The sequence below is a fragment of the Thunnus albacares genome, chromosome 21 (assembly GCF_914725855.1).
Source record: "Thunnus albacares chromosome 21, fThuAlb1.1, whole genome shotgun sequence".
Lineage (NCBI taxonomy): Eukaryota > Metazoa > Chordata > Actinopteri > Scombriformes > Scombridae > Thunnus > Thunnus albacares.
The window spans coordinates 16,863,856-16,886,918 of NC_058126.1; the positions used below are offsets into that span (position 1 = coordinate 16,863,856).

At 39.0% G+C, this 23,063-nt stretch overlaps 3 protein-coding genes across 7 annotated transcripts in view; 2 read left to right on the forward strand and 1 right to left on the reverse strand.

Moving 5' to 3' along the window:
• Window positions 1-5,131, reverse strand: part of relch (RAB11 binding and LisH domain, coiled-coil and HEAT repeat containing) — a 34,447-nt gene extending 29,316 nt beyond the window's left edge. For all 5 annotated transcript variants that reach the window (XM_044339325.1, XM_044339324.1, XM_044339322.1 and 2 more), the window contains exon 1: window positions 4,582-5,131. In XM_044339325.1, the coding sequence (XP_044195260.1) occupies window positions 4,582-5,035 (454 nt within the window). In that variant the 5' untranslated portion in view covers window positions 5,036-5,131. The remainder of the gene's footprint in view (window positions 1-4,581) is intronic.
• Window positions 5,132-5,159: 28 nt separating this feature from the next.
• On the forward strand, window positions 5,160-18,683 carry pign (phosphatidylinositol glycan anchor biosynthesis, class N). Its single transcript, XM_044339327.1, has 29 exons — window positions 5,160-5,755; window positions 6,151-6,409; window positions 6,614-6,735; window positions 6,976-7,074; window positions 7,728-7,834; window positions 8,247-8,371; window positions 8,597-8,727; window positions 8,845-8,964; window positions 9,188-9,228; window positions 9,391-9,450; window positions 9,737-9,829; window positions 10,107-10,162; window positions 10,559-10,637; window positions 11,057-11,239; window positions 11,363-11,502; window positions 11,896-11,995; window positions 12,183-12,275; window positions 13,107-13,198; window positions 14,212-14,317; window positions 14,412-14,520; window positions 14,719-14,821; window positions 14,918-15,020; window positions 15,482-15,568; window positions 15,729-15,784; window positions 16,323-16,398; window positions 16,705-16,778; window positions 17,272-17,314; window positions 17,477-17,529; window positions 17,612-18,683. The coding sequence occupies exons 2-29, from the start codon at window positions 6,183-6,185 to the stop codon at window positions 17,733-17,735; spliced, it is 2,802 nt and encodes a 933-aa protein (XP_044195262.1). The 5' UTR covers window positions 5,160-5,755; window positions 6,151-6,182; the 3' UTR covers window positions 17,736-18,683.
• A 927-nt stretch (window positions 18,684-19,610) lies between these two features.
• On the forward strand, window positions 19,611-22,896 carry LOC122972632 (probable G-protein coupled receptor 141). Its single transcript, XM_044339873.1, has 2 exons — window positions 19,611-19,964; window positions 21,077-22,896. The coding sequence occupies exon 2, from the start codon at window positions 21,082-21,084 to the stop codon at window positions 21,994-21,996; it is 915 nt and encodes a 304-aa protein (XP_044195808.1). The 5' UTR covers window positions 19,611-19,964; window positions 21,077-21,081; the 3' UTR covers window positions 21,997-22,896.
• The last annotated feature ends 167 nt before the right edge of the window (window positions 22,897-23,063 follow it).

A 23,063-nucleotide genomic window follows, 5' to 3' on the forward strand; every position in this document is an offset into this window, starting at 1 on the left:
CTTTTCCTCTTGCCATCTTGATATAAAATTAGAATCAACTGGGCCTGCTGAGCATTTTTATATGCTACAGAGCATGATTGGATGTTAATTGCTAAACTGTACCGTGCAGTGCACCTGTGTGGAAGCATCTGCATTTGTTATGTTTCTCCACTCATTTATTCAGGTTTTTCCTTTAACAGAACAGTGTGCAGAATTAAGTGGCATCTAGCACTAATGTTGCAGATTGCAACCAAATGAATACCCCTGCCCTTGCAAGCATGTAGGCAAACCTAGGATGGCTGCAAAACTTGTGAAAAACACATAAGGCCCTCTCTAGAGCCAGTGTTCGGTTTGTCTGTCCTGGGCTACTGTAGATACTTGGCAGCCTCTGTGGAAGGAGACCTGCTCCCTATGTAGATATAAAAGGCTCGTTCTAAGGTAAGAAAAACACAACAATTCTGATTTTCATGGAATTATACACTAATTAAAACATACTTATATTATATTCCATTTCTGCCAAGTCCATTCCACTAGATGCCACAAAATTCTATTCACTGCACCTTTAATTTGTCACCCGTCTGAATATATTCCATGAAATGTAACAACAAACAAGCCTATGTATAAACAATTTCATGCATGTAGATAATAGCAAAGTTGGTGTGACTACACAGTAACACAACACTATGGAAAATATTTAGTATAATGCTAATTGTGAAACATTACCACTATTACTGCATTTAATAGTACCAGTCAAACACTAACACACAAAAACAAACCTGTGTTGTGACTTGCTACACCGGTAAGAAACATGCACTTCCACATAAAACACACACATGCACAGAACCACCTGCATGTACTCACAGACACACACACACACATGCAGCTGAGCGAAAGGCAGAGAATTACGAACAGGCAGCCAGTCGGAGGAGGTCCAGAGCTACATGGAGCGTGGCCAGCAGCACTTCAACAATATCATTAATCACCTTCTCGCACAGTACCAACAGAGGCAGGGATGGAAAGACATTATAAAGTGACCAAAAATTGAGAAAAAAGAGAGGGAGCAAGTAAGAGAGGTTGGCCTTATGTAAGTAGTGCTACTAGGGTCTACAAGGGTCTTTGATTGAACACATTTTAGCAGTGTTATAAACCTTGCAGAGTGTGGGTGCTCTGTGGTTGACCTGGATTGCTGTTGTTCTACTGATTTGTAACAGCTGAGAACATTAACACTGGTTACAAACAACCTAACCTAGAACATATCATCTGAAGCTACTATTTGGCCGACTTGAACTAGAAGATGAGAGATGACGGTAACTACAAATTAACTTTTAAATTATTGTCCTGGGATTATATTGTATGGACACTTTCTGGTATCCCATATTATGTCTTGCATGGCAGACACATACTTCTTAAATGTAGCAGTTTACTGTCAACCTTTCAGTAACTTGCATGCTAATATTAAAGCTCTTCACATCATTCGGTATGAGCAAACAACTGCCTGACTAGCCAATGAGGAGTGGAGAGGGTATCATTCATGCTTCCTTGCTGGTAATTAGCAAGGTGGTGAGAGAAGGCTTGATGTGTCACGTGGTGTATGTAGAGCAACAGCTGCAGATATGATGCGGCCTGTAACACGGTCATTATCAACACACATGGACGGTGCAATTCAACCGCTTACAGCTGACTGTCGGTGGTTATCATGATACGATCAATGACAACTATGGTTGGTCAGCTGAATGCTGTATGCTATATTTTGCAGCAATTGTAAAAGGTGCAGAAAAAGATGACAGACGGATGCTTGAAGATTATCAGAAGCAGAACTCAACCATCTGAATTAAAGCACTCTTTACAGTAGAGCTGCAACAATTAGTTGATTAATAGATAAGTTGCCAACTACTAAATCAAACGCCAACTATTTTGATAATCGATCAAACCAAATTTATTTCCACACAGTAAGTAAATTAAAAGTTAGAGATGTTTCTTTTGTAGGGCTATAATACCGTACAATCCTTAGAAATCACACAGTCAAAGGCAAGGTACTAAATGTGTTGCTAATGTGAAAAATCACATGGGAAACTGGCTGCCTAAACCTGTCCTTCAAACATGAGGAAAAACATCATTCCAATGATCACATGAGGTCCTGGCTATCAGATTATGGTAGAAAGAAGAGTGACCTAGTCTTGGGCTGAGTCTAGTGCTTTTCCCCTCCTCAACTCCCATCAGCTGCTTCGTTTGTTCTTTCTTCATATGGTAGATTTGACGTTTGAGCTTCCTCAAGGATTTCAGGTTTATATGAACCTTTGCTCTCATCAATAGCTGAGACTGAGATTACAATTTTTCCACGACCTTCCTGTCAGTTTCAGAACAGGGGAGCTGTCAAGTCCTGTCATGCTTTTGGAAGACACCATCATAAAACATTTATTCTGTTACAGTGCTCTGAGCCTTTTGGGGGTTTGTATGATAATGCAACCACCAGACCTTAGCAACCACAACACGCAACTCACAGTCCTTTGCTGCTGTGGTCTCCAAAACGTATATGGTATATGGAAAGTCAGTCTACCTAAGTATTTCATTCTACAGGGTGGTGTCATGCTGACAGACAATGGATGCTGCAGTGAATCTGACTTGGCTGCCATCTGCTATATACCGGTGCTAGCCTCAGGCCAGTTGCCAAGAGCCACACTCAAGAATATATTGCAGTCTCCTGAGATATCAGGTCATTGTCCATTCTACTGCATCTAAATTAAGGAAAATAAATCTTCCTCCGGTTATAAAACCACTCAACTTTTTTCTTCCGTGTGTGTTTATACGCTGTGTTTCCCACACCTGGAAAATTGCCGAATGTAAATAAATACAATGAAAATTCATCATCTGGCCTTGTTGCTAAGCTTGCACCAAAAAAGTAAAAATTACTAGTGTGGTACCATACTGTAAATACCCATTCTTAAACTGAACACCTATTTGAATCCTGGAATTGCTGGGGAGGAAAGCTTCAAATGAATAACCAAAATTATCACATGCACATCTACTATATTATCTACTGTAAACACTGCATTTCCTCTTCACTCTGCTTTGATTCTGTCAGCAATTTACTGCAGCCAATTTTGACAGGGAGTGAAAGAAATATTTACTTTGTTTACTTGAAGCTACTTCTGATTGGTGTGATATCCCACTTGGATAAACCAACAAAATGCAAAGAGTATCTACTTTTGCTGAAACTTATTAATACAAATAAATAATAGATACCCTATTTTTTAGTGGTAGGGTAAGGGCGGAAGCCCCTGTAAACATCTGTTCCTTTGTGCTGAATCAGGGTACTGAGCAAGGAAGGTAGGTTTAAGTCCTTTCACAGCCTACAGTCCTTCCTGCTTATGTGTATTAGATCGTTTAAAAGATAGGGTGGGTGTGTAACCACTCATGTGGGTCAGTGACATCATGAGTATCCTTTCTCTCCTGGATCTAAGATAAATATACTCTGACAAGCCAAGTCCAATCACCACTGAGAAGAATATCAAGCTCAGTCATTTCCATGAAAAGCTAATGCTCATTAAGAGGATCCCCTTTAAAAATATGCAGACAAGGGCATTTTATATCACTCTCAATTCACAATTCCCTAACTCTTCATTCACTTATACAAGGCTTTCAGAAGCCCAGTCCTCCATGGTAAGCCAAGACCACTGAGAGCTCAAATGTATTAACACTGAACGTTTGGTGTGAATACATTTGCTCCACTCATCACAGTGAAATGGGACTACAAGAGATGGTTTTGTCACTCACTCTGTTTCCTTTTAAATGTCCAGCTCCCTGTCACGCTTTGCCACAGTTGAGTTAAAGTTTATGGTAATACTACTCCTGCTCCACTGTGGCGGGCTTTATTTGTGACCGCCACCATCGTTACCATTTGCATGGCGTGTTTGCTTATGGGCCCGGACTCTTTTCGGCTATACTACAGGTTACACAATGCTGCAGGTTATTCCATAAAGGAAGTACTGTAAATGGATGAGAGTGCTTAAGGTATATGCCCATGTCTTGAGCTGTAAAACGTTACAGTATTTTATCTCCCTGGTCTGGGAGTGACACAAGCAACAAAAGCACTGAAGGCAGATGATGTAAGTTCAAACCCAGTTGATGATGTATAATTCCCAGTTGAGTCCTCTTTAACAACACACTAAATTTCCTAAAGTTTTTCTTTAATGGCAAGACCATAGTTAAATACAGTAATGTCTGACCTCTGACCTCCCTGTGGCCTGAGGAAAAAGATAAGCGTGTATTTTCCTACAGGGCTCAATTAGGCTACATATTACATCAGGGTGGTCACTCACTGTAGAGCTTCCACACTTCATCTTTTTCCCAGCAACTAAACAGTGAGGAACAGCCTAATTACATTTCTGTGATGCTCTTTCATCTGTGTGTCAGCCAACACAATTGACCCACAAAAAAACCCGGCTTGTTGGCTGTGGGCCCTGGTCCGGGAGAGCAGGTGCAAGCAAGCGGATACCTCATGATATGCAGATAGCTAGTGGGTTAACTTTGTATAATGCAATATTAAACGCAGAGCTAGCTGGCAGCTACGTGACTAGCACCGGGGTGCAGCTAGCTACTTACTCAGCGGTCCGCCAGGTCCGAGTACCTGGTCTTTTGCGGGTGGAGTGCCGCTCTGTCGCTCGAAGTTGCCCGGGTTGGAGAAATAATCCCTCAGCCTCGGAAGCTCTCTGCCTGCTTCCAACAGCTCGGTGTGAAACTCCAGGGCCGTGAGGACGTACTGGTCCCGTAATAGCTGAGCAGCAATGACATCCACTGATACCCGTATATCGGCGCTGCCTGCCATAGCTGAGGTGGCCGCGGCCGACACCGAGATGCCCTCGCCACTGGGGCTTGTCCGGTTGCTAGACAGCAGCAGCGTCGGAGGCTCGGCGTCCGCGGGCGGGGAGAAAGGATTGCCTGGCGGCGGCCCTGGAGCCCCGTCACTCGGGCTTCGCTCTGTGTCAACTGTTTCATTTGGGCGCCGTTCAGCCTCTTCCTCAGAATCACTTAGATTAAACGGGTTGACCGACGCCATTTTTTGCACTATAAAGATTTTTTGTAGCAATCTTAAGCTAGGCTGCTGCTGCTTCCTGAATGGATATTAAGCTAGCAAAGGTTTGGTAGGTGGCTTTGACAAGGAGAAAGAATACAAGGCTGTGATTGGTCATAGTTATCCTAAAGACCGCCTCTTTAATAGAATACTACAAAACGATTGGATACTGGACAGACATTTGACAGCTGTGTTGTGAAAGAACCGTAATCTATGAAAATAACAATTTCCAGTGAAACCGTACTGTAATACAAGTAAATTTGTAATGAAATACAATGCCATTTCTTTTTTTAATCAACAAACGTATTTAAGAGGAATGCATTGTTGGAAAGAAAGCTTGCTGGGAAACAAACATCTGAACTACAGTACCCACAATTCAGTTGCACAGCACAAACGTCAACGTCAAACGTCAAAGTCACAACAAGGAAGTGGATGCTCAGCGCCTGAATTTCTTGTACTAATCTTCTTAGAAAGAGGGACCGCTGTTTTTTATAAAAGCACGCTTTTAAAGATTAGGTCAATCTTGTTTCGTGTAAGAAAGCCTTGATCTGTCGGGTTGTCTGGATGTATGTTTGGTCATCTCCGAAGATAAAACGTAAACTAAATCAGTGTATCTGAACAGGTGAATGGGTGAAGTGGTAGTTGATAGTTTTGCTCGCCCATTCATTCATTTTTATGGTCGGGTTCCGTTGACGTTACATACAGGTAAGACTTTTGGAAGGGCTCAAAAATGCAACAACTCTTTTTCTTTGTCACTCTCGTGTAAACAAACGTGAAACAGAAATGCTTACCATTGAAATATAACTAACTATGAAAGCCATTATTTCAGCTCATTTGCAATGACATATGGTGACAGAGGGATAACTCCTAAGCGGTCTTTACATGGTCTGTGCTTTGGCTTAGCCAGACTGTATTATACTGTACCTGTCCCTATTTGAACTAACCCTTTAACACTGAATGCAAGGTTAGACTGACTGTATACGTGTTTGTCCAGTGTTTCCTCAATCATACTTATTCTGTCTTTGTGTCTCTCTTCTTGTTTCCAACCTGTTTTCTATTCACTTGAAATCCCTCTTTTCTCCCTCCTGCTTGTGTTACAGACCCAGCGTGGTGTTGACACTCATCGCTCAAAATGAGGATGATCACTTTTTTCCTGGTTGGACTGACAGTCCATGTGGTCTTCTTCCTCTCCATCTTTGACATCTATTTCACCTCTCCCCTGGTCCATGGCATGACACCCCAGACAACGCCGCTGACACCCCCTGCCTCCAGACTGGTGTTAGTGGTGGCCGATGGACTTCGAGCAGACAGCTTCTTCACCCTGTTCCCCAATGGCTCATCCAGGGCCCCATACTTGAGGTTGGGAAACTGATACAGAGCACTGATGTGGCTTGTACGTGTATATGTGGCTATTAATTTAGTACAGAAAAGAGTATATATGGCTGAGATTAGGTTGTTTTTGTATGTTGTTTTTTTCTCATGGTATGTTTAGAATTGCAAAGTAATAGGTCTTTATATACAGTGTAAGACCTGTGTGTTTATGTGTGTGTTTTCCAATACCAGGAGCATCATAGAAGAGACAGGTACCTGGGGTGTGTCACACACACGTGTCCCCACTGAGTCTCGCCCCGGTCATGTTGCTCTCATCGCTGGCTTCTATGAGGATGTTAGTGCTGTTGCTAAAGGTAGGTGTGTGTGTGTGTGTGTGTGTGTGTGTGTGTGTGTGTGTGTATGGTTGTGTTGACAAGCTGAACACAGAAAATAACAATGCAAAAAAATTAATGTATTGGATACGTTTGTGTTTGTGTCATTGTGAAAGTGTATGTTGATGACTACTTTCATGTTTGTGTATTTGTGACTGCAAGTGTTTTGACCTCTGGTGTGTGTGTGTGTGTGTGTGTGTGTGTGTGTGTGTGTGTGCTCAGGATGGAAGGAGAATCCTGTAGAGTTTGACTCTGTGTTTAATGAGAGCAGACACACCTGGTGCTGGGGCAGCCCTGATATTCTGCCTATGTTTGCCAAAGGTACACAAGCACACATATACACCTACACAAGTCAAATCAATATAAGGAAATTCCCAGAGAAAGTCTGTGTCTGAATCAGACTTCACACTAAGTGATACATTTATGTACTTAAAGGACGAGTGTGTAAGATTTAGTGGCATCTAGCGGAACAGTTATGGTAGAAATGGAATATAATATTCATAATTATGTTTTAATTAGTGTATAATCACCTGAAAATAAGAATCACTGTGCTTTTGTTACCTTAGAATGAGCCCTTTATATCTACATAGGGAGCAGGTCCTCCTCCACGGAGCCCGCCATTTTGCACCGCCGTTTCTACAGTAGTACAGAATGGACAAACCAAACACTGGCTCTAGAGAGGGCCTTCTGTGTTTTTCACGAGTTTTGCAGCCACAGTAGGTTCTCCTACACGCTTGGAAGGAGAGGTGGAGGGGAGGGGTATTCAGTTGGTTGCAATCTGCAACCTCACCACTAGATGCCACTAAATCTTACACTCTGGTCCTTTGTCTGGCTGTCTGGTCCTAATGTGAGCATGAACACAATGCACTTTAATCATGACACTTTATTTTACACTATTGCTGAGATATTTTAATAACCTTAAAACTTAAAAAAATCATTTAAATAAAGGTAATTTCCTGCTGTGTTACCTCCAGGTGCTACTGGAGACCATGTGTACACCCACACATATCCAGCTGTGGAGGAGGACTTTGCCTCCACAGATGCATCCAGGCTGGACAGCTGGGTGTTCACTCAAGTCAAAGTATGATAGTGGAAATGCTAAAGATAACCATGAATTTTGCAGTTATAATGTTATAATGAATTGATTAAATCATAACTGATTTTTGTACATTGTGTGTTTATAAATCATATTTAGAAGGCTTGCATTGGTAGTGGACTAGACATTTTTGTCTTTAAGAAAAATGTTTTGAAAAATAATTCCAGGAGCTTTTAACAATAGCTCACATTTCCCACTTTTTGTTACAATTTAATGTGTGTTTTATTTATGATCAAATAATGCATTTTCTGGCAGAACTGTAGATTATAGTATAACTGCTACAAGTTTTATCAGGAAATAGAGGGTTAATATACAATATTACCAGACTCTCTTGTTACTATCATTTCCACATTTCTTTCTTGATTAAATCCAACTATGTTTCATTTTCTCTGTTTAGTCATTCTTTCAAGCAGCAAAGTCAAACTCTACTCTGAGGGCCAGTCTACTCGAGGACAAGAATGTTCTCTTCTTGCATCTGCTGGGCATCGATACGAACGGACATGCTCACAGACCAATGTCACAGTGAGTAGAATTTCTTGTTTTGCCGTTGATATTATATGTGATCATTGTGTGATACACTCTACATAATATACTATAGTTCTTAAAATAAAATTATCATATTCTTCCAAAGCAGCATTGACTGCAATAGTGGTGTCTTTATCTACAAAAAACGAATGTGATATCTGAATCTCAAATACTCTTAGTTTTGAGGCTCTTTTAAGATGTTGCTATTTGTCTTTTGTCCAGGGAGTACCTAGACAATATTGGTCTAGTAGATACTGGTGTATCTGAGCTGGTGTCTATGGTAGAAGACTTCTTTGGCTATGATGGCAGAACGGCCTATGTGTTTACCTCTGACCATGGCATGACCGATTGGGGTAAGACTCTTGTTTATGTGTTTATTTGTACCGTCTGATGGTTAAACATTTAAAAAAATGATCTGTTCATTAGCATATGAATTCAGTTTGTGCATGTTTGTGTGCATGTGTCTCCAGGCTCCCACGGTGCAGGCCATCCCTCTGAGACTCTTACCCCTTTAGTGGTATGGGGAGCCGGTGTTCATAATGCCCAGAGAGTCACTGAACCTCAACTGTACAAGGATGGGTACTTACAAGGTACTAAACTCATGTACTGTTCTCACAGCTGTTTACTTAAATGTCCCTCAACAAGATGCTTTAGCTTGAGCCTAAGTTTACCTACAACCACAAAAGGCTATTATTTTTCAGCAGAATATTAGGCAGAGTGAAATTTTGTATTTTATTTAAAAAATAGTTTTAGAATTTTTACACTTTACAGGTTCATTGCTTCCCTGATCTGTATTTCTTTTGTTTCGCTCAGATTGGAAACTGGAGCACCTCCAAAGGGTTGATGTTAATCAGGTAAGACCTATTCGCTTGGCGCTTTTTAATGCTGTTACAATCATCAATTCCTGCCACTAAATTTACTGTGTATGAAACCATTAATATACAGTAGCTAAAAGACCAACAGGCATTTGTAGTTCAATAAAATAGAATTTATTGTTCTATTTTTGTTTTCCGCAGGCTGATATTGCTCCCCTCATGGCATCTCTCATTGGTGTACCCATTCCTGTCAACTCTGTTGTAAGTTAAGACACTCAGTTAAAGGAGAAAGAATTAATACAGAATACTGTAGTCAAATGTCATGCAAACTGTATAATCCATTATATGCATGTAAGTGTTCAGTGTATTACCAAGTTACCAAAAATGGATTCTGCAAGTACAGCATAACTCTTCAATGGTTGTGAAAATCAGTAAACGAACAGAAAAATGTTTTTGAACATGTTCACTGTACAGAGTTTTCTGTAAGTATTATGATACCATTTTTACTATTTTATAATCATCACTGTGTGTATTTATGTCTCTACAGGGTGTGTTACCTCTTCTCTACCTCAACAACAGTGACCAGTTCAAGGCAGAGAGCATGTACACTAATGCTATTCAAGTACTGGAGCAGTTCAAGGTGTGACAGCATGCAGCTCTGCTATTATTGACATGCTTTTGTCATTCGTATGTTATGAAACCAGTAAAACCAGCATGCATAAAGAAAAAGAACACTGTTGTTGGAAGTGACAAATGTGTAATTATTAATTGTAATAGATGAGTGACAGTATTAGCTGATTTATAGCTTTCAATGCCAAGCGATTTTTAAGTTCTAACTTGTTGAAAGCATATTACTGCATATGTTGTGTAATTCAGTTATATAAATCTATGATAACTGAACTATCTATTTTTCTTAGATGAAAATGACCCAAAAAAAGGAGACAACTTTGTCTTTTCTGTTTACCCCATACCAGTAAGTACAATAAGTCAGTTAATGAGTCATAATAACCTTGAGTTTGTGTGAGTTTTTCTTTTTATCACTACCTATCACTTTTGAGAAAACATGCTTATTAAGGAACCATATTGTGCTCAATTCATGTCATCTACAAAGTTTGAAAGTGTTGGAGATACATTTTATTAAGAACATTAAACAGGCAATAAATGCTGAGAAACATAGGAAAAATATCATATTACAAAGTTGCCTATTGCTGGCCTATGAAAATTTAAGCAAGCAATGCATTGTTTATATTAGCTTTTGTGGTTTTGAAAGTGTGAAGGCAAACAAAGCATCCGTTAACCTATTTAAAACCACATTTAAATACAATTTTACACACTCTGTATTTATTGCTTTGTCTCTCTGTCCTCTCAGACTACTTACTGAGTCAAAACAAGCAGAATTCATTCACAAGGCCAGAATACTGATGCGTCTGGAGAAATATGAGGATGCTGTGAGTATCGTGTTAGAATAATCTGCAGTCTGTAGGTGAATTAACAGCTATCCAAGTGATTTTAAGTCAAGTTTTAGAATTATTTTTGGGTACTTTGATGCATTAAGCTGGTGCTCAAACCTTTGTTTCCAAGTAAAACATGTATCATTGAGACCTGTGATGATGCAGCAAACTGGAGCATAATAATACTACTCAGCTGATGTTGCAGTAAAAAGTTAGCCCCAACTAGCTTAACTGTGGTAAATGCTCTCTACAGCAAACCTGTGTTCTTTGTTAGGATTTAAATTTACACTTTCCTCCCAAGTTTCTTTTTGTGTCCCCTTACATTCATTACTTATTAATCCTCTTTCCATTTTATCTATGCCAAACCCTCTTGCCGAAGCACTCCCTTTGATTTCCCCTTGTCTGCCTCTGTCTAGATCTCTCTGTGCCAGTCTCTGATCTCCCATGCTCTGGAGGGCCTGGTTTACTACCACACCTACGACAGGTTTTTCTTGGGTTGCAGTGTGGTGCTGGGATTTGTAGGCTGGACCTCATACGTTATCCTTATCATACTGAAGACTCATGCCAGCCTCAACAGACATCCCAGTGTCCTCAAACAGGTCAGATCATGTAGTGTGATCCCTCTTTGTCTTTGCCTCTAAAGATTCCTGCTACCAGAACAAGTTTATGAAACTTGATTGTCTCGCTAAGTTACATTTTTGGTATTACCCCTGTGTGTGCAGATTCCCAGCCGTTCCCTGGTGAGGCTGTGTATGTGTGTCACAATGGTGATCAGCATATTCCTGCTTATCCAAAGAAGTCCCATCACCTACTATATTTACTGCCTGCTGCCTGTACCTGTATGGTACTCTGTTCTTAAAGAGTGAGTATCACACAGAGTCAAGGAAATTTTGAATAGATTAATACATGAAATATATATCTGGACATATACAGTTCAGTCTAATCAAACAAATGTGTATAGTTCCTCTGTGTTCTCAGAGTGGTGGAGTGAACACCACACAGGAGTAAATACCAAACCAGATCAATGGGAGATCACTCATTCAGAGAATGTAGCTGTTTTTCAGCAGATCAAATTCACCTCACATAATTGTTGATGCATGTCTGACAAAGCCCCACTGAGGCATTAATTAGATCATTTTGAAGTGGTATTGTACACACTCATGTTTCTCATTGATAAAAGGGTGATGTATGCAATTTTTGTTCTTTTTTCCCTTTCATTGCAACAAAGAATAATCTCATTAATTATCTATTTTAGATCTGGAACTCTAACAGATTTGATTCGCTCAGCTCCTTCTCTGCCACTGTGGAAATGTTTTGGCTATTTTGTGCTGGTGGCGTTTGGGATTGAGTTACTGGTAGGTGTCTTTAAGTCAGTAATGTCTTCTAATTTACAGCTAGAGGCATATTTGTGCTTCAGTACACTCATAAGTCTTTAGCTGACCTCCACATACATGCTACACATTTTTCTCAATGTTTAAGTCCCCTCATGTACACTATGGGGTTACTGTACTGTGGATGACGCATTACCTTTGCTGCCCCCAGGTGGTGAGTTTCTTCCATCGTGCCATGCTGACTGTGGGTCTGGTGGTCCTCTCTCTCTGGCCCATGCTGTCTGGACTTTTTGGCAAGGCTAAGGTAAACATGTTACAGATTATGGCTTCTACAGTCACAGTGCACCAGGAAAAATCATTGATATTTGTATTTGTATATTCATATCCCACACTAAAAATGATGTGTGTCCAGAAAGTTATGAGGATTTTCCTTTAATGGAAAATAGCAAAATTTCCATATAACAGAAGTCTTGAATGATTTTTAGCTACTCCATGGATGGTTTGTTAAGAAATAAAACTCATTTATATTGGAATTTGACACAATCTGACTACATATTACACAAATGTGTAATAGCCTTAATTAATCTTAATGAATAGAAAATGGAATAAAAAAATGAAATAGATTATTTTTTTGTTATTTCTATATTTCTTTATTATTGCCTTTTAGATTTTTTAACATCTTGCTCTTCTTAGATGATCTGACATAAAACAAATAGCCATAAACAGTCCTTTGCTGTGGTAGTTTTTGAGCCCTAAAATTGTTTTTCTTGTTCCATTTGTCTTTTGTAACATTTAAGGTGTATCAGGAGTTTTGCTGGAACTTTTGTTAACATCGAGAAACATGGCACAAAAGACAGATCACTAAAATAATATAAAGAAAATTATTCAACTGAACATTGATGCACAAAAATGAATTAAACAAAGTGGTTTGTGGTGGAACAAGTACATTTCACCTAGGTGGCAGTTAATTGCCCTTAAATGTAGGACATTTTGCAAAATTTAGTTCATGCTTGTGTTTTGACCTCGCTTGCACTTTATCATCAGCCTACTGTCAGACAAACACCTGGTTTGTTAAGTTATGAACTCAAATACAATATCTTAACTAAATGAACTCATTGACCCTGTACCTGTCTAGTTCCGTTCATTGAGCTGGTTTCTGAGCTGTCTGTGTTTGGCTGCTTTCCCCCTGATGCCGGTTGTGGGACGAGAGCCTAATATACATCTGGTGTGAGTGCTTCCTCTATTTGCCTTCATTTATCAGAAAGTTTACCACAGTCACGTCACAAAAAAAAAAAAACTCAGATTCAGGTCAGTCATTTTCAAAGAAGTAATTTGTTTCTCTATACTTAGGAAATAATTAACTTCGTCATGGAGTGGAGTGGAAAATTAGTTTTCTAGTTATCAGGTAGGGTTCCCATTTCTACAGCATGTGATAAAAATCAATTTCAATATTAAGATTTTTTTCCCATATCAACATAAAGTACATGTATGAAAATATAGCAAATGTATGCAAAATCAGCTTTAAGTACAATGGAATTCTTCTGTGTTGGACTGTTTTGCAATACATTATAAAACAAGGCTCACACAGCTAAATCAAAAACTTAAATCATTCATTTTGTTAGTTTTAAATTATAGTTTGTTTGGAATCATTCTACATTTTGTAAAGCTTTCTGGTACAGCCACTACTTGGGAACATCGGTACTTTGAGTTAAATGCTAACACCACCATGGTAACAGACACTAACATGCTGATGTTTAGCAGGTGTATTGTTTACCATGTTCACTGTCTTATTTTTGCGTGTTACTGTAGCTTGCTAAAAGTTTCTAATGAGCACAAACCAAAAAGTACAGCTGAGGCTGATGGGTGTCATTAGCTATGCAGGTATAAGTATTGGACAAATTGAAAATTTGACCTGATTATTGCACTTTATGTGAAGTCAGTTGAACACCAGTGTGATTACGATTCATCCTTAGGGGAAAACATGAATATCTTCTATGATATTCTACAAAATTGCATGTTAATCCATCCAGTGATCGATGAGCTATTTCAGTCAACTAACTGGTCAAAAACTTCATGATACTGTATAAAAATTGATCAGTGGAGGAATCTGAGAATCAAACTGAAATAAACTGTTAATTAACATCAGTATCTTTAATCAACATGAATGTGCAAAATGTATCTGTACACTATGGACATGTCTAAAATAATATGGTAATATAACATGATGTTTGTTTGCTCAGGACCTGTGCAGGTCTCCTCACTCTCTTCACTTCAGCCTGTTACCTCTGGTCATCACGACACAGAACACCACTGCACCTTAGTGACAGGCAACAATTTGTCACCCAGGTAACTGCAGTACATGCCATGTTGCGTGTGTATGTGATTGTGTTTGTGTTATTGCATTTTCTAAAATTAAATTATTACGGGTCAAACTCAACAGATGCTCCATGTGGCAGTGTGTGCGTATGTGCCTTCCCTCACACACTCCAGCCTGCAGCAGAAACAGGGCCTGCCACTTCTTAATCAGATCATCAGTTGGATCACATTAGGTAGGTGGGTGTGAGAGAGCACAAGCTCTTTGGGCATTTCCAGGGGAGATTACAATCACATTTATCCCTCATTAATGTTAAGTTTCAAGATTAAAGATTTAATTATTTTGGGCCCTGTCTAAAATGACACATCTTGGACTAGATTCCCTTCAAGCTCTAAGACCCAAAAAACTTTTCTTGTCTCTGCTCTTTCCTCAGCATCTTCTATGCTGGTTCCATTGTTGAGCTCTACACGTCTTTTCCATCGACTTCTCAGCATATTTCTGTCTCTCACAGCCACATACCTACTGCTCAGCACTGGGTAAGACATGATATATGACCATACTATGTCTCACGTGGAGCTTTATCATCAAGGCAAAACTGCACCCTTATCAAATGTGTGTTTTCTCCTGCCCAGGTCAGAGGCCTTGTTCCCCCCTGTGTTATCTTGGTTGATGTTTGTGTGGATCAACATTGAACAGGAAGCTATGATCGCTCAGGGTGTCTCTGGAAGGCAAGAGGTACAACTATTGTGTCTCTATTCCCAGACTCGGTAGAGCAGTATAAACTACATGAGAAAACATTTTGTCGATTTATTATAAGCTAGTATGAAATTTAGATGGCATCTGTTGCTTTTTTGAACACCAACTGGCTTCTCGTCTCTACAACAGCTAATGATTCTGGTTGGTCACATAGAGGCATATTAAGATTGTATCTAAATATATATTTCTGGAGTCTATTTATCTGGTCTGAATTGTTCTGGTTAAATTCTATTTACCATCCATCCCTTTAATACCAAATGATTTTATTAAACAAATAAGGAAATCCCCTCTCATGCTCTACATAATGAACATCACACCTCAGTATTGACTGATCATTATTATGTGTATGCACTTTGCGTGTGTCTTTGCATGTGTGTGGATGGGCGTGCGTGTGTGTGTGTGTGTGTTTTTTTTTTTGTTTGTTTTTTCTTATCTTCCAGCTCTCCACTATCGATTTCTCCGCAAACATCGACATCACCAAGATCCGACAGCTGAAGTTGGATGACATCAGAAGATCTTATTTTTTTGTATCCTCGTTGATGTTGTTAACTCGATGTTGTGTTTAACTGCCACCTAAGAGGGCAGAAAGACAATGTGAATAGTATCTGCATCAGTAGGTGTTGCTTACGCACTCAACCGTGTGCAAGTGTCGCTTCAGACCTTTCCTTGACTATATATTTCCTTTAGGTATTCTTTATAATAACAGCTTTCTTCGGTACAGGGAACATAGCTTCCATTAACAGGTGTGTATGTCTTTATGTATATCCATATATATATATATGGATATACAAACAGACACAAATATGTCTGTTTGTGTGTGGTAAATGGCAGTTCTGTGTGTGTGTGTGTGGGGGGGGGGGGGGGGGGGGGGGTAAAGGGTGGGTAAAGTCAGTGTGGGTTAAGTCAGTGAGGGTAAAGTCAGTGTCTGGTATGAGACTCGTTGAGGTTGGTTTCATTATTAGCAATGCATCATTTGAACACAGGAAGGAAATATGTCCTGTGTAAAACAGTACTGACTCATTTATGTCTGCATTATTTGCATTGTTTGGACCAGCATATCTATTGTGTAGTCTGCTGACTGAGCCTCTCTACTGGATGTGAGGCTGTTTACATTGCACCACATACAGTATGTCAGTCTGCACTATAAAACACTTGGAGGTTGTCAAGAAATTTACACACAAGTATCCCCAAGCTAGATTTTTACACTGAATAACCAAATATTTAGTCCATTTTTCCCTCTGTCTACAGTCACTTTGTCCTCCTCTTTCTCCTTTTCTCTAGCTTTGACCCAGCGTCTGTTTATTGTTTCCTCACTGTCTTCAACCCCTTCATCATGGGAGCACTGATGATGTGGAAGGTACTGTATTTTCAACTTTTTCTTTCTATGGTGTACACTGCGTATCTGTATACCTTCCCCATTAAGCAAAGTTTCCAGAAAAGGGAAGTAGTCTTGCACTTTTGCACACTTGAACATTTTTGAAATATTCTGAAATGTTCCCCTTCTCTTATATTGCTTCTCTGTAGCCACCAACTTTCACCTTGCTGACCTACTCAGTGGCCTGTTTAGCACAAATTAGCAACATTAGCAGCAGCATTGTCAACAAATTATATTTCTCTGGACTTATTCATGAAATATTCAATGTCTTGTCCTTTGTTCTTCCAGGTTATCATCCCGTTCATAATAGTAATGTGTACGTTTGAGACCATCCAAGTTGCAACACAGCTCTCATCAAGAAGGTAACTCCTCGCTGCAGCCTTCGAAAAAAAAAGATAACAGAGCAAATCTCAGACTTATCTACTGTGAGATCGGTTCAGTCACAAACCTTGTGTCCTCCTTTTATCAATATGATTTGCTCTGGTGGTTGTTGGGCTCATGCACTTTAAGTTCAGTGCATGTAAACACAGTAATCTGCTCTTGTTGGCAGATCTGTGATTGCCTCATAGAGGAGGAGGATGTTTTTTTGGTTTTCGTCACACTATTCAGTTTTATACAGTCATATGCTTTTTAGAGTGAATTTGTGTCAGACGTGAATCTAAATAATAATTATCCAGTATCAACATGTGTCTCTTTTCTGCACTATTTCTGATTCGTTGTGTATGAAGAGTGTGTAAATCTACAGTCCGTGCTGCACATGAAGTAAATGTGTTGTTGTGGATGTTTCAATATTAAAGATCTTTTTTGTAATGCTTTCTTTCCTTTGTTTTTTTGTCTTTTAATCTTCTTTTCCAGTTTGTTCCTCATTGTCCTGGTCATCTCTGATGTGATGGCTCTGGTAAGACATTTCCTATCAGGTTGAAAACTTGGATTAAAGGTGCATTGCGATATACTTCCTGAAAATAATTTGCTCTTCTGTCTTTTCCTGTTACAGCAAGTAGATCTGATGTGTACCTCACACAATTTTTTTTTTTGTTTTACTCATTCTTCCTCTCCTCAGCACTTCTTCTTCCTGGTGCAAGACTACGGCAGCTGGTTGGACATTGGTACAAGGTAATGTAACAAGGATATAGTATCTGTGATGCATAAACTCACACATAAATTTGTATTAAACATGTTTCTTTCTATCTTGCAGCATTAGCCACTATGTGATAGTCATGTCAATGACCATCTTCCTGATGCTGCTCAGTGTGGTCACACACATCCTCACCTCACGAAGATTCACTCTGTGGAGAAGACCCAAGATGCACTTTCCCTAAATAAACACCTGCACACACATATATACTGGTTAAACCAAATGTTTAGTATTTATTTTACTCTTTTAGATACTTTTCATTTAGAATATGCCTTATGAAACCAGAGTTTGTTATATAAAATTTGAGATATTGTTTTAGGATCCAATATAGTACTTTGCAGAAGTCTTACACTGCTTGGCTGAAGTTCTAATTAAGTATAGTACAGTTAATAGACAAAGTAAATATTAAGGCGTTAAGGAACTCTCCCTTCACTTATCAGTCAGATGCTTTAAATTCTTTTCTCAGGACAGCTTAAAGACTTTACCACGAAAATGGACAAGTACTTCTCATTATAAAATACCGCATTCTTCTTGTGAACACTTGTGTTCCTCATATGGTTTGTGTTAACCTCAATTTTACAATGTAACGAAGACTTCCTTTGTTACTTATGCTAATGGATTTAATAAGAAATTTTAAAAGTGGCGCAAGACTTTTGCACGGAACTGTTTGCACTGTATTGTTTTGTGCAAGAACGTTGGCACTCTGAGGCACATTGTTTTTGTATTAATAATTGATCAGTTGACTAATGCTACTTGAATGTTTGACTGTGAATTATGCCTTTGCCAAGGGTGCTGATTTATGATCCACCAAAGAAGGGTAACTTTATAACTTTTTGAATATGTAACATTATTTCCAGTAAAGCAGCCTAAAATGTATCTTTGTTCAGAAGGAAAAGGGATGTAAATGATTGTGACTAGGTGTGTACCACTAAAACAGAAAGACTGGAATGGAAACAGGAAATGGTCATAAAGGGTTAGTTGTACTTATGCCAAATTAAAGTAGGTGCTAGTGTAGTTGTGCTCTGTGTTTGTACATCAGAGTAACTGCAGCCATGGACTGGATTTAGAAAAACAAAAAGCTGGCGATTAGTATGTTTTCTTTGAACAGAGAATAAAGAAACTGTTGCTCTAACGTGTGACAATTCTTTTTCCAAAAGATCAACCCATAGGACATCACTACAGATAATATAGTGGTCTAATGTTTGTTGAATTTACTGACCAGCCTGATATACGAATTTCAAACCTATTACTCACAGATTTAAATAAATATTGTCACCTTGCTCTGTAGTCAAGGTGTTTCCTAAGACAATGAATCCTCTCATATGAGCATGAACTGGAGTTGCAGTATGTCCACATAAGTTCATGCTTGCTGAGATGTTCATAGGAGCTTAACATAGCCTCTCTGTCAACATCACAGCTAGCAACACCACATCCTTTCTCACTTCTTCTCTTTTGAGTTAGCCAATACTTTGACTAGATAGTGTGACTATTGTCTATTGGCTGTCTACTTTTATGTGTCAGTTTCAAAATTGTGAAGCTAGTGAGAGACGTTTCTAACAACTCCAAAAAAAAGGTGACAAAATAGATTTTGAAAATTAACCTGAAGGTAATAGGCTAAACTTCGTATTTAGATTCCAAGCTAAAATGCGAAAGAAGCTGCTGGCCTTGGCAATGCATCTGCATCTATCAAGTCTGTATTTTATTTTCTTGTGATGTAAATGATGTGATGGTATAAAGTGTACTGAACTTAAATAAAATGTGCTTCTTCTATTTAAACAGTATACTGCATATTTGAGTCCTTATCATGGGTGAGATGTATTGGTAAGAGTTCGCCTCATGAGCTTAGAGACTCATTCTCTCTTAAGTAATTTACCACATTGCATTCCATTGTTTTTTGAGAGTTTGGATTTTAGTGTACATGTATATTTTAGATGTTTTTTTTAGATGTCTGAGACTAAGCAAATCAACAAAATAATGGGTGTATGTAGAGAGAGGTGACAAGAAGAAGGAAGCAACCAGCTCTGTGGTTGTGTTGTGTGTGCAATCACCTCCTGTTTCTGACAGAACACAGACACACACACACACACACACACACACAGGGCACACACAATATGCAAAACTGGACTGTGGTTTTTCACAACACAGTCACAGTTTACTTTCTTAACCTTAACTTCTCGAAAGTTGGCACACATTCGCACTTGAGGACACACACACAAGCACATGCATACATTTATCCAAGCAGCAACGGAGGCACACACACGCAAAGATTCTCGGTCTCTCCGTAAACTTAACTAGAGCCTAACCATTGTTGTGTTGGAGTTAATGTGATGTAATGTAGAGGACGTTCACAACGTTTAAAGCTTTATTTGCACACACAAGAAAACTCGGCAACTAGCTGTTCTTTGGCCAAAAGGTACGTACAGTAAATCTACTAGTAAACCCTCTGTCTTTGACATGTTCAGTCATATTTCAACTTCTATTGCTGCATTGCTCTCTTGGTAATGATTAAACTGTGAACAATATCTCTTTTTTTTAAACTTCAAAATATTTAAATGCTGTATTAAATATTTAATGCTGTATTTTTCATTTTAGTTAGAGTATCTGAGGTGTTTGGTCTTATGTAGCTGTTTTAGTCCTGTTTCCTGTTAAACTGATAATATGTAAATTTGAAGCTATTTGAAAATATGCAAAACATTGTGTCAGATTAAGATTACACTCTGATTTAAGGTTTCTTGCTGTAATCATTCCTCCTGTTCATACTGACCATAAGAAAATCCCCTCCAAATGTGCTTACAATGTTAGTGAAGGGGGAGGAAATCCACAGTTTTGAGCAAAAAAGTGTTCAAAAGTTTATCTGAAGATAATATGAGGTTTCAGCCATCTGAGTTCATCAGATAAAGTGGATATCATTCTCAGTTACAGTCTCACTCTTTACGTCTCGATAGACAGTGCTCTGTTCAGTTTCAGTTGAAGGATTGTAACAAAAAGAGGGAATATGGTGCTAAAAAGACAGTAACTTAGAAGGATATTCATCCTCAGATAAACTTTTGAATATAGTTTTGCGTGGAAGGAGGGCTGTGGATTTTGTCCCCCATCACTTACATTGAAAACACATTATGAAGGGAACCGCCCCGGAACCGACAGCTCATGAAACTCAGATCAAGATTGCATCTTTAATGGCTGGTATACAAAGGAGAAATGATTACAGCAAGAAAAGCAGGTGTCAATGTCTATTTGGTCACCTGACTATTGTTTTAGGACAGATTTGTAAAACTGTGAACCTAGTATCAGTAAAGTATGTCTATAATGTAGTGTGTTAGAGTAAAAAATAAGCCAGTTTTTACTGACATGTATTACTTTTTTATGTCTTTCTACATTTCTTTTCCTTTTATTTCTGTTACTCACATGTTTACTATACAATTTCTTGATCTACTTCTATTTCTTAACTTTTTTCTGTCCATTACTCAATTACTCACATTAATTCACATGTTCCTCTCTCTCATCCCCCCCCCCTTTTTTTTTTAGTTAAGATGAATTCCACGACAACCCTGTGCACGACCACGGCCAATTCCACAACAACCAACTCCTCCAATAATAGTACCATCCACGAACAGTACCACCCAGTCCTCCTAGCTATCTACTCTGTGGTTCTGCTCATCGGTACCATTAGCCTGAGCCTTATGATGCACATCATGAAGTCCAGCACGACTTCCTTCACCTCCATCGCTGTGCTCAACCTCATTTTCACCCACTTCATCTTCCTTCTCACTGTGCCCTTCAGGATTTACTATTATGCATTAAATAGATGGGGGCTGAACCCTTGGTTCTGTAAATTTATCAGTGCTATGATCCACGTCCACATGTACATGTCCTTTATCTTCTACGTGATCATCCTCATCACGCGCCTGATGACGTTCTACTGCAAAGCAGAGCAGGTGGCCTCCATGCAGAAGGTTCATGCACTACTTGGCAGTGCTGTGGTGTGGATAGTGGTGCTGGTCACAACCCCTTGCGTAATAGAGTTTTACTACGGCAAAGATAAGAAAGGTGACACAAATGGAGAAAAATGCTTCCACTTTGGCAAAAACATAGATGATCCCATCCAGGTGTTAAACCACATCATAAGCACATTGATAATAGTAGTGGCCATTCTGTTGACAGCCCTCCAAGCCAATGTCCTGCGGGTTTTATACCGGAAGCATCGCAAGGGATGCACCTCACAGCAGGACTTTGGGGCTCAGCTGAAGAGCCTGTGCTTTGCCCTCATCATGGTGATCTGCTTCATTCCCTACCAGATGTTCCGGTATTATTACGTAAAAGACATTGAGAATATGCAGAATCTCAATGAGGTGTTTCTGAGTCTGACCACTTTTAACTGCTTGGACATGCTGACCTTCTTGGGGAGGAGAACTTGCTCCAGGTGCTTCCCAGGAAAGATTGTTTGAAAATCATGGGTGGGAGTTTGTGTTAGGGGGTCAGAGACTTAATTTGCTTTAGTTTTTAAGCCTTACTTTACAGTTCCTTATTGCCTTGTCAGAGTTTATGATAGGAAAATTGCTTTGGTGCAGCTCCATAAAAGCAGACAGGTTATAACAGCAACAATTAAAAAGTTCAAATGAACAATCATTCAGAAAAAGACATAAAAGCATATAATGAAAAAATGATTGTTGAAACATGCAGTGTAAAATGCACAGATGAGCCTACAGAGCTTAGTTCAACCGCATCAGGATTCAGGATTCATTTAGCTTTCAGTTTCCAAAATCAACCACTATTTCTTTGAAAGTTTATCTGAGAGTGTGAAGGTCATTCTTGACCTAAGGAAGAGTAGTGAAACAAAATAATCTTTAATCACTGGCTACTTAGTAGCCATTGTTGGAGCTGTTGTCATCATCATTTATTTTTGTTTGTTATCTTCAAAACCAGGTAGACAAGCCAAAGCTCCCATCTAAACTCTGTCAGATCCCATGCTCTGCTATATCAATCCTATAACCGTTAAGTCAACTGAAATTTATGTATGCTCTGAATGATAAAACCGTATTGTACTCTATGAAAATATTGAAAGATTTTGACTTGAGGAAACTGTTATTTGCTTTTGACTCAAAATGAATGAACTATTGCCATCTGCTGGTCCTTGTGTAAACTACACAGGATTCAAGTTTGCTATTTGTAATATTATATGGTGGAATTGGCTTGAAAGTTAAGACTCATTTTTCAATTGTATGTGGCTGGAAATGAAAATATATATATATTTATTTCACTGTATTTGCTAACACTTAACCTCTGTGTACATAGCTGAAGTGTTCAGCTCCAAAGCTGAGAAGAGAAATAAATGTCTAAAATTGTTACTTTTCTACCATTATTTTGTGAAACATTACCTCAAACCTCTTGGATCTCTTACCTTCTGCCCTCTGAAGCAGAGGCCCTAGCTGACTTACACACACGCACACAAACACCCACACCTGGTGATCCTTTTCCTTTTGGTTTTTATGGCACTGGGTTACTGTTTAACATC

Coding starts and splice junctions, on each gene's coding strand:
- LOC122972632 (XM_044339873.1), top strand. CDS start 21,082: ATGAATTCCACGACAACCCTGTGCACGACCACGGCCAATTCCACAACA.
- pign (XM_044339327.1), top strand. CDS start 6,183: ATGAGGATGATCACTTTTTTCCTGGTTGGACTGACAGTCCATGTGGTC. Junction 10,638..11,056: donor TGGAGAAATATGAGGATGCT/GTGAGTATCGTG, acceptor GCCTCTGTCTAG/ATCTCTCTGTGCCAGTCTCT. Junction 15,021..15,481: donor GTGTCTCTGGAAGGCAAGAG/GTACAACTATTG, acceptor CTTATCTTCCAG/CTCTCCACTATCGATTTCTC.